Genomic DNA, 10,834 nt, shown 5'->3' on the forward strand with positions numbered 1-10,834 from the left:
GTGTGAACGGGGTTCCGCCTGAGTTGTCTTGGTTGGTGCTGGTTGCGCTCCACCTTCCGCCAAGGAACCTGCAAACAAGCCTTGCACCACCACCAGGGTGGTGATGGCCCTCCGACGGTCAAGTCAGAGGAGATTGGAGGAGGAGAGATGATAATCACAAGTGGGAGAGAGTGCTCTGGGAGGTATTGCTTACCCCCCCCCTTCTCCCCCCAGCCGCATATATACCTGGCTGGGAGGTCTCTCAGGGGGGTTTGTCGTCGTGGGGCACGATAGAATGGCCACTGACATGGCCGTTACGGGGCGTCGTGGAGCAGCGCTGGGTACGGTCATGGCAGGGCGTAGTGGAGCTCCGCTTTGTACGGTTGATACAGGAGATCGTGGGCAGCATCGGGTACAGCCGTTGCAGGGAGTAGTGGAGCAGGAGGCCGCGGCGTGCCTCTGGAGAATAGCCTGTCGTTATCAAAAGATCTCCGACTCGGGGTCGGAATGCTGGATCATAGGGCAGCCGACCCGGGGTCGGGCTGCGAAGCCGAGGAGGTCCGACTCGGGGTCGGAGTGCTGGATCATAGGGCAGCCGACCCGGGGTCGGGCTGCGGAGCCGAGGAGGTCCGACTCGGGGTCGGAGTGCTGGATCATAGGGCAGCTGTAGCTTTCCTGGATACGCGTGCCGATCACGTGGGGCATGGCGGCTCAATTCCCCCATAACATTAAGGATCGCCCATTGCATAGATCTCAGAACACTCCAAACTCTGGCATTCATCCTCCTACACAAATCTTAAAGTATCTTTAGTATATGGCCTATAGTTAAAGATCACCCATTGAGAGACCTCAAAGCACTCCAAACTCTTTCATTGATTCTCCTACACCAATCCTTAAAGAACTCTTAGTACATGACTTATAGTTAAGGATCACATCCCATATAGATCTCAAAGCGCTCCGATCTTTTTCATTCATCTGCATGGTCAAAAAATATTTGTAGATATCTGGAGAGGGTTTTTTGGTTACTTGTGATACAAGTTAATAGTGCCAGCCGGTTGGAGAGTCAAAAATTTTTTTTGAAATGATTTGAAAATTTGAAGGGTCAATTTGAAACTTTTTAATGTTAGAGGATTTTTTAGGACACGTCCAAAGTTGAGATGGTATAGCTATAATTTTTTCTTAATAATTCAAAGTTTGATTAGTCATCAAATAGCATTTTTTAATTTTTACAACTATTTTTCTATATTTTGAATTGAAAAAAAAAATCCAAAAGCCTTAGGTCGGCTTCAAGCTCGAATTTCGAATAAGTAACAGGCTGAAACCTAGGAAGGAGGCCGGAAAGTGGAGTTAGATCGAGCCCAAGGGTGACTACATGAAATTATGTCTTGTCTGAGCCAGCCCGAGCCCGTCCGTGAACCAAATAAAACCCTAAGACTCTTACCGGAGAGAGAGAGTAGCAGAAGCGAGGGATCAGCGGCGCCGCCCCCTCAAACACTTGGCGAGCCTCGGGTAAACCGGTGCTCACTTGGCGGCCAAAACCCCCACTTGTGTTTATCTTGTTCTTTTTTAATGACGGCTTGGTCTTATCAAATCATTGGATTGCGATGGTGCAGTTGCTGGTGGTGAAGAACAGAAAAGAGGCATGGCGGCGGCGGCGTATGCCCCCCCGCCGATGAAGGCGGCGGGGAAGCTGGGGCTGGAGGGGCCCCAGGAGCAACTCCACCGCATCCGGATCACCCTCTCCTCCAAGAACGTCAAGAACCTCGAGAAGGGTAGGTTTCTCTCTCCATCGCCTTATCTTCTTCTTCTTCTTCTTTTCTTCTAATCGTTCTTCTTCTTCTTCTTCTTCTTTTTTCTTTTAATTTTTTTTTTTTTGAATGGGTTCAGTGTGTGCGGATCTGGTGAGGGGAGCCAAGGACAAGAGGCTGAGGGTCAAGGGACCCGTCAGGATGCCCATCAAGGTCCTCCACATCACCACTCGCAAGTCCCCCTGCGGCGAAGGTAAGAAAAACAATCTAACCGAATCGTCCCCTCTCTATACCGTATTTTCTTTTCTTTTCTTTTTAAATTCTACTTGGTCATTCAGAAATCTAGTTGCATCCCTGGCCATTTAGGCAGTTGCCACCGTTTTGCAAAGCCGCCTGAGAAATTTTGTTCATTGTTGACCGAGCAAATGATGTTTACTAGATATAATACTGAGATTTTATTTCTGTGAATCGTCAAAAAAAATTGAGTTTTGATCGGTGTCTGATATCATTATATTTTACTTTCTTTGAGTAAAACATTTGAAGAATTTGCAAACAACTACATATTCAAAGTTCTGGTTAGATAAAAAGTTGCTTATAGAGTAATAACTTGTGGCTAGAGTAGCACTATTTTGTTCTGTCTGATCTGATTCACTTGTTAAGCATTCCTCTCCTACACATTTAATTCAATTAGCCAAGAAAGCGTGAAGTCTTTTTAAGAAGTGAGAAATTATGACTTGACCCTGCAGTCCCATGAAATCCCTCCCACTGAAACAACATTTACAAGACTGTCCACCGACACCATGGTAGAAAATCAAAACCTGTTCATTGTAAGCTCTATACTGAGATAAATCAAGATGGACAGAGAGATAAGTTGTAAAACTGATTTCAGCCCATCGGATCAGCTGATCAAGATGTCTGATAACTTGTAATTCATCCTTTTTTTTTTTTTGGCTGATACTTCATACAATGCGTGTACGAATACACCCAATAAAATCAAAAAACACAAGCTCGCGGAATGCCTGTGGCAACTCCCCCTCTTCTGACCACAGGGTGTACCCTGAGTGGTGGGCCGCGTAGGCAGCTACCCAGTCGGCCGCCCCGTTGGCTTCTCTGAATACATGCTTAGCCTGAAAGGCCATCCCATTCCTCATCATCATCCCTATGTCCCGGATCAGGAGTGGTCCGTGCTCTCGCCCCTCGCCCCCTCTCCCAAATCCATCTGATAACCGTGACCGAATCGCCCTCCAGGATGATCGAACTGGCCTGCAGCACTTGCCGCACATGTCGGAGACTTGCCCAGACAGTTCGCAACTCTGCCCCGGGGATTGACGTGTCAAACAACTGGCAGCCCGTCCGCTGCCACCACCCTGGAGTGCAACTTGTAATTCATCTTTACCATATTAATCAATATAGCTGATTCATAGTAGTGGCCCTGTGTATCCTTGAATGAAGAGACTAAAGAAAACTCCAATTGCAGTTGCATACTGAACCAATACAAGGCTTCTAGCTAATCTAGGATTTAACTCATTCAAACAGTTCCAAATTATATCTGACCTCCTAGAAAAAAGTTAGATGATTGAAGTTCATTTTAGTGTTGGGCACATTTATTGAGTTTCCTGAATGACTGCTAAATGTCAACCATTTTCAACTTGGTATGGTCTTGGATACTGAGATGATTCTTTATCATATTTCCCTGACCTTGCAACCCAAGTAGAGTAAATGAGGGATCAGTCTTTAAATATAGGTTTTGCTAACCAAACTTAATTTTGTACATGCTGGCCTACATATAAATATGTGATGGTAAATCTCAACTTGGTAATGCAGTGGAAATTAGTAGATACTATTGCAACATTTTTGGATGTTGGATCAAATAGCGTTGAATGCATTAATGGAAATATGTAGAACTTATGGTGCAACAGGATTGTGCATTACCCCAAACCACAATTTTTTTCAAAATCTTGGTCCTATAAGTGAAAAACATGGAGTGATGGGTGCAAAGTTTTGAAATAGAATCAAGACAAAGTAGTTGTTAGTGAGGATGCATTGAATGCATGGTGCGAGAAGATTGGGGGCAAAAGGTTCCTCGACCATTCTGTTTGGCAACTATGTTCTTGCAATCCAGAACATGGAGTGATGGATGTGGATCCTTTTTAATAGGTTTAAACATAGTGTACATGTTGGGATGCATTAGAGGATTTTTCAAATAGGTTAAACAAAGTGTACCATGTTGGGATGCACTAGAGGATTCCTTGATGACTAAATGCAATTGAGACCAACAAAACATCTTTGTTACAAGTAATGTACTACTTGTGCTGAAAGAATCAAAATGTATTGCAACTAAGGAGAATTATCATCTGTAAATAATAGAGTATGGATCAAAAGCTTTCTATATTAAAGAACTTGGTTGTTAGAATTGGAAATCAGGTCGGGCAGGGTTTCTATGTAGCCTAGGCTTGGCCCCAAAAAATTTCAGACTTTGGGTAAAGCCAAGGCTTGAATTTAGCTTTTCAAATTCGGACCCTAGCTCAAGACCGAATTGAAACTCGATCGGGCTTGCATGGTTCTAGGTCAAAGCCTCTTTCTTCAATGCAAGACAAGAGAGTGCATAGGGGAGGAGAGAGAGAGGAGATAGCGATCGGTAGGAATAGAGAGGATATTGAGATAGAGAGGATAGATATCCACGGAAAGAGGAGATAGATAGATAGATAGAGAGAGAGAGATCATAAGGGAGAGAGTGGGAGTGACACTAGATTGTGAGAGAGTATTGAGAAGGAGAAAGAGATCGAGAGAGAGAGATTGATATAGACAGACGAGAGACATCGGGAAGGAGAAAGAGGATATTGAGAGAGGGAGAGATTGGAAGGGAGAGAGGGGAGAGAGAGAGAATAAAGGCGCTGTGAGGGAGGGCAGAGAGGGGACGATGGAGAGAGAGCTAGGGGGAGACAAATTGAGAAGGGGTGGGGCAAGCTTACTTTCGGACTTGGACTGAGCCTTGGTTGGACCGAGGCTAGACTTGGGCCCTGTTTGGGGGAGCTTTTGGAGGGCCAAAAATCACTTTCTGGCCCTCCAAAAGTACTTTTAGATAAAAAATGGTGTTTGGTAAAATTTTCGGAAAGCTGTTTCAGCTTTTGCGGAAAGCTAAAAACAGCTTTTGGGAAGAAGCTGCAATTTGGAGCTTTCTAAAAACGTTGTTTTTAGCTTTGTCGGAAAGCTGTTTTTGGACCAAAATGCCCCCATTTAAATCACACTTTTTCTCCCAAGATCCTCATCCCGCCTCTTCCTCTCTCACCCATCCTCTCCCTCTCCCTCTCTATCTTCTTCTTCCTCACAACGCCGCCGCCTCTGTTCCTTCTTCCTCTTCTTTTTTTTTTCTTTTTTTTTTGTTTTGGGAGCTCGTGGCTACCCACGGTGGCAGCCACCATGCCGGCCAGCACCCATGGCCGGCGACCCCTCTATATTTCAATGAAATAAAATAATAGATAAATAAAATAAATAAAAGAAAATAATGAGTGAGTGGCAAATAATCTGATCTAAATAAAAAAATAAAAATAAATATTAGTAATTATTAACCAATTTTATCACCTGGCTAGAAAATTTGTTAAGGAGATAAATAGTCATTAGAAGGATAAAAAATTAATTTACACTAATAATTATAATATTATATATATTTATTATTGTATTATACTATAAATATAATATTATATTATATTATATCATAATACATTGATATGTTATGTTAAATAATTTAATATTATTTAAAATTATTATTCTATAATACATAATGTTATAGTACTATATTATAATAATATTATATTACATTACATTAATATTATACTATATCATATATTTATGTATTAATACATATTATATTTTATTATGCTCTGTTATATAATACTGGTAATGTCCTTTATGGTCATTTTGTCACACAAAAGTACTTTCTCAGTTTGTTTACCAAACATATGTTAAAGTGCCACAGCACTTTAGAAATATAGTTACCAAACAGCAAACAGCTTTTTATAAACGCTCTGCTTCAGACAGCTCTACTTCTAACAACTCTACTTCCAAAAGCTCTACTACTAACAGCTCCCCCAAACAGGGCCTTGAATCTAGTCGAAATCTTTTCAAGCTTGGATTGTAGGCCCAAGCTTGATCCGATTCTTCTTAGGGAAGGCTCAAAGCCTAACTAGAAGCCGATCCAAGCCCATTTTCCAACCTTATTGTTCGTAGAACATAATGTATTGCAATTAAGGAGAATTGTCATGTGTGAACATTGAAATGTGCATGAAGAGCTTTTTATTATTAAAGAACTTGTTTGTTAGGCTGGAATCTAGCTGGGTTAAGTTTTCTTATAGCCTCATGGAAAAAAACTTTTGGCTTCAGGCTAGGCCTAGGCTTGAAATCTTTTTTCGAAATTTTGTCCCGAGTCCAAGTCTAGACCAAAGCCTAATTGAGTTGGCTTGGATCTTGTTCCAAGCCTCTCTCTCTCAAGCGCAAAAAGAAAAAGAAAGCACAAAGGGACGAGAGAGGGAGAGAGTGATTGAGAGTGATTGGGACGCAGAGAGAGGGTAGAGATTCGGAGGGAGAGGAGATCAAGAGAGAGGGGAGGTGAGAGGGGGAAGGAGATTGAGAGAGAGAGAGAGAGAGATCAGGAGGGAGAGGATATTGAGAGAGGGGGAGAGAGATTGGAAAGGAGAGAGGATATCGAGTGAGGAGAGATAGGAAGGGGAAGGGAGAAAGAGAGAAGGGGGCATTGGGAGCGACAGCAAAGAGGATATATATATATATATATATATATATATATATATATATATATATATATATATATATATATATATATATATATATATATATATAGAGAGAGAGAGAGAGAGAGAGAGAGAGAGAGAGAGAGAGAGAGAGAGAGAGAGATATGGGATGAGCTTGCTTTCGGGCTTAGATTGGGCTGCTATTGGGCTTTGGACTCGGTTGAGGCTAGACTCAAGCCTGGCCTGAAATTTCTTCAGGCCCAAGCTCAACCCAATTCTTTTCGGGCCAAGCCCAAATCCTGACTAGTAGTTGGCCTGGCCTGAGCCAATCTCCAGCCCTATTGTTCTTATATTTTTTACTACTTTAATGTGTTAATTGTATATAAATTATCATTTGGGAGCTGCCTTTTGATTCTCTTTGTAGCTCCCCTTGTTTTTGTACTTAAGGTTAAATTTATATAGCTATGCTTAAAGAAGTAAAAATTAGAATCTTTAAAATAGCAAAGATGCAGCATAAGCTGTAGTGATATTAGAATATTTGCAGCATAAACTGTAGAGATATTAGAATATTGTTTATACTCTTCTATATTACTGGTTTCATGTGAGTAGTATATGAGAATTTATTTCAATACATTAATTGGACAAAGCTTGTTGGTTTACCATATGGTACGTCTTGAAGTTGTGGGATTGATAACACATGTTATTGCTTAAAAGAAAAATTATAACAATATATATTTTGTTCTTCTAAAAGAAATAAAGAAACAGTTTGATATCCTGCAGTTTTCAGAAAGCCAGGTACTTGATTTTTGTACCATAGAATTTAAGAAACTTGCCATGTTTTGTTATTATTCAAGCTTGCTTCTATGTTTAGTTAATAAAGTAAGTGTTGATGCCAATGTACTTACACTGGGCAGCCTGCGAGACCATAAAAATTATAAATTACGAAATAATGTTTTGGAAGTGCATCACATTTGAATTTCAAAGAATTACTAAATTGTTCTGGAAATACTTATTTTGTATACCATAAAAGAATGGTAAAGTTTTTTTTTTAAAAAAAAATATATTCGAGGACCGGTCACTCTATTTTCTTATTTAGTAGTATTTTAACGAAACCATTTGGATTCCATGTTTTATTTATTAGTAAATTAATATTTTTATTGAAGCTTCAAAGGAATCGCATGGAAGCAAATTAGAAATGGGTAATTGATAGGAAGCTGACAGGTCGTCCTAAATAGCATCAATCAATGAAGAACTCATTAATACAAGAAAGACTGTATTTTTTAGCAGGGAAAAGGACCTGGATTGTGTGGAAGGATAAACAAACAACATAGATGGATATTGATCTTGATAAAGCTATCTGTAAGATTTAGAAAACAACTTGCTAGATGTCGTCCTGTTGGACCAGAAAGTCCAGCTCAATATTACTTCTGATCTTTCTGAAGTTTGCTTCCAAATGCTTTTACGCTTTCTTCTGTTTGAATCTAGTTATCTATCATGATTGCATTTCAGCTAAATAAAATTCTAGAATATTTCTCAATTTTTTTGACCTATGTTGGTGCTAAGCAGGCTATTGTTATTGTTAAGTAATTTTAGTGCAAATGCTTTAGAAGTATTTCTTTATGATTTTTGTTCATGCATAGTTTAACTGTTCCTACAATTCCAGTCACAAATATTTTCATCATGTATCCATTTGTTGCATGTGCAAAACCTGTTTGCTCAATGCAGCTGTATAATCTTAAATAATCAACTGACCTGAGAGTAGCTCAGTGGAAGTGGAAAAATATTACATACTGAAATTTAGGGAGTTTTGTGATTAGAGAAAGGTTTACATTTTGTATGGTTGGGAGAAAACCAATTTCTTACCATTGGAATTTGGTATACAAGTGCAAAGTTCTCAGTCCATGGAGCACACTAATCTACTCTCAAGTATGCACCAAACATGGGAAGATAGTGATGGTGCCTGCTTCTAGTTTCTTTTTCCTTGTTGCAAATATCACAAGTGTATTTAGCTGAAGTAAAATGTCTTATTTATTTTTATTCATCTTTATTTGTTGTCAAAACTGTTAAGACTAAAATTACCTGGTAAATATTTATAAGCTTCAAGAAGCAATATTTTTTGTTTTACACAGTTTAATGACATAGTTGAAACTGTTAGTTCTGCTCTTTTTTTTTTCATTTTCATTCTTATGCCTTCTTGTTTTTTGATTTTCTTGTTTAACATAAATTTACATCTTGTTCCAGCCTTTTAATGGACAGTGTCTCATGTGCGATTAAATCTATAGAACAATTGGTATTGACCATGTATCCTTTGATCTGTGAATTTTTGCTCAACTACAGTATATAAGTGCTCTTAAACAAGCTGTAATGATGTAATCCTCAATATCTTAATGTGATCCTAAAAATTGTAGAGTTGTTTTCTTTGTTCTGTTTCAAATATTTTTATCTTTCTTTTACCAGCAAGATATGATGGCACCTTCGCTTTTTTAATATGTTTGTCCTTGTTTATATATCAACCAAAAAGTGAGGTAAATTTTGTCCTAATCCTTGAGAAATGACGGAATACAAGATGCAAAGGTCTTGTTGGGCACAGGTCTTTGTTGAGATACCATGCAATTTGCTAACAAACCTCTAGGCTTATGATGGGAGTCTTAATTTTTTCAGGAACCAACACGTGGGATCGTTTTGAGCTTCGTGTTCACAAGAGGGTGATTGATCTTATTAGCTCACCTGAAGTGGTGAAGCAGATTACTTCAATCACGATTGAACCTGGCGTGGAGGTTGAAGTGACGATTGCAGATCCATGATTTAGCCCAAGCTAGATGCAACTATGTAGAGAATTAGAGTGTTTTGTCATTGTCCGGAATTGACTGTATTTGCATTATATTTTTCTTGGGGAAATTTTAATCCTTGTTTTTTCTTATTTTGAGAATTTTGCCAAAACATCAGTTTGTTCCATGGAAGAATTGACTGTATTTGCAGTATTTGCGATTGCATCTTCATCCTATGCCTTTTAACTGCAATTGATTAATGATTCAGTTTGGTTGTGTCGGAGTGCAGTGAGGGATTGTGCATGCTGGACGGGTAAGGCGATGGAAATGATTTCCCACCATTCTAATTGCCACACTAGTTCTTTGTCCAGCCAGAGTTACTATCTCCCTTGTGATATTACCGTCCATCCAATCTATTGCCCTAACCTTCGCTCCTGCATTATTTGTGGCATTGGGCCAGTTAATGAAACAGGTTCTCGTGGTTTGCAGCTGCATCCAGGAGGTGATTGAAGGTGTTGTAACTGCTGAATCTGTTCTGGGCCTGACTCAGTGCTAAGGCTTGTGACTTATCTCTTAAAACTCTGCTCGTAGAGATGCATTAAGATTGACATTGGTGCAACTCTAGACAGTTATTTCGGATTTTAGACAAGAATCCGTCCTTTATTTTTTGTGGTCATATGATTAGAACAGATTGCATCTTTGGCTGTGGATTTTTTGGGTTTTTTTATTGACTTTTGTTTCTGTTTTCCCGGTTGAATTTTATTTAACTACTATAGTCGTATACGCTTCCCCCGGATTCTGTCAACTCTGTTGGACATACATTTCTGGAATTAAACTCATTTCGTGTTGCTATTTTTCTTTTTTTTTTTGGTACAAGTGTTACTATTTCACTGGCAGATCTGAAAGCCAAGCGAAGGCACTCAGAGTGGGCGTCATTATAAAATTCCCTTTACTTTAGATGACCATCCTTATCCGTTATTTGATGGTGGCGCCAAACCATGACGGAGGGACATTAGATATCAAACTACCAGTGTTGTATGTTAGTGCAAATAAAATTGGCATTATATCTGACAACTAGCTCAACAATCTAGTTAGCTTTGAAACTTCTGTCAAACAACGAATTCCAACTTGGTTGCACGTAGTAGCACATATAGCTAATCTTAATCGTCTCAACTCAACTCAGGAGGCTTCTTAAGAATTTATTGAAACACAAAAAGTTTTTTGTGACGGTTTACTCCTCTCCATTGGATATCCAATCTAACCTAATCCATCTCTAAAGGGGGAGGGTTTTACCCGACCTGCAACGAATTCAGGATAAGTATGGGTAATGGAAAAATCCACCCCAAATCTAATCCGTGTATATATAACTTTTCATAAATCACTTTCTTGAGACAAAAAAATTGATTTGTATGAAAAAATGATTTTTGTAACTTTATTTAATCCAATTCGCCCAACCCTCTCTATCTAACTTTATCAATCCGAGACTTTACTTGGCCTACTCCATCTCGAGGCAATTATTGGACAAGCACTGATAATGGCCAACTTGACATGTTGCCATCCCTAACTACTAATTGTCTTTCATAATAACATGCAA

General features: G+C 39.4%; 1 protein-coding gene across 2 annotated transcripts; it reads left to right on the forward strand.

Annotated features, from left to right (window-relative positions):
• The first annotated feature begins 1,352 nt into the window (after window positions 1-1,352).
• Window positions 1,353-9,471, forward strand: LOC103697438 (small ribosomal subunit protein uS10y-like). 2 transcript variants are annotated; one of them, XM_039119070.3, is made up of 4 exons: window positions 1,353-1,488; window positions 1,593-1,751; window positions 1,867-1,980; window positions 9,134-9,471. In XM_039119070.3, exons 2-4 carry the CDS (start codon window positions 1,622-1,624, stop codon window positions 9,274-9,276), a joined length of 387 nt encoding a protein of 128 aa, XP_038974998.3. In that variant the 5' UTR covers window positions 1,353-1,488; window positions 1,593-1,621; the 3' UTR covers window positions 9,277-9,471. The 2 variants fall into 2 exon arrangements, with proteins under 2 accessions (XP_038974998.3, XP_038975000.3); XM_039119072.3 differs by having other exon boundaries at window positions 1,380-1,496.
• Window positions 9,472-10,834: the final 1,363 nt, after the last annotated feature.

Source organism: Phoenix dactylifera, chromosome 6 (genome assembly GCF_051530095.1).
Source record: "Phoenix dactylifera cultivar Ajwa chromosome 6, Ajwa_hap1_PhDact_Kaust_v1.1, whole genome shotgun sequence".
Lineage (NCBI taxonomy): Eukaryota > Viridiplantae > Streptophyta > Magnoliopsida > Arecales > Arecaceae > Phoenix > Phoenix dactylifera.

What these genes read in the sequence shown, in the direction of transcription:
- LOC103697438 (XM_039119070.3), top strand. Translation starts at nt 1,622, where the DNA reads ATGGCGGCGGCGGCGTATGCCCCCCCGCCGATGAAGGCGGCGGGGAAG. An exon ending in CGTCAAGAACCTCGAGAAGG is followed by an intron (nt 1,752 to 1,866) that starts GTAGGTTTCTCT and finishes GAATGGGTTCAG; the next exon opens with TGTGTGCGGATCTGGTGAGG. An exon ending in CAAGTCCCCCTGCGGCGAAG is followed by an intron (nt 1,981 to 9,133) that starts GTAAGAAAAACA and finishes TAATTTTTTCAG; the next exon opens with GAACCAACACGTGGGATCGT.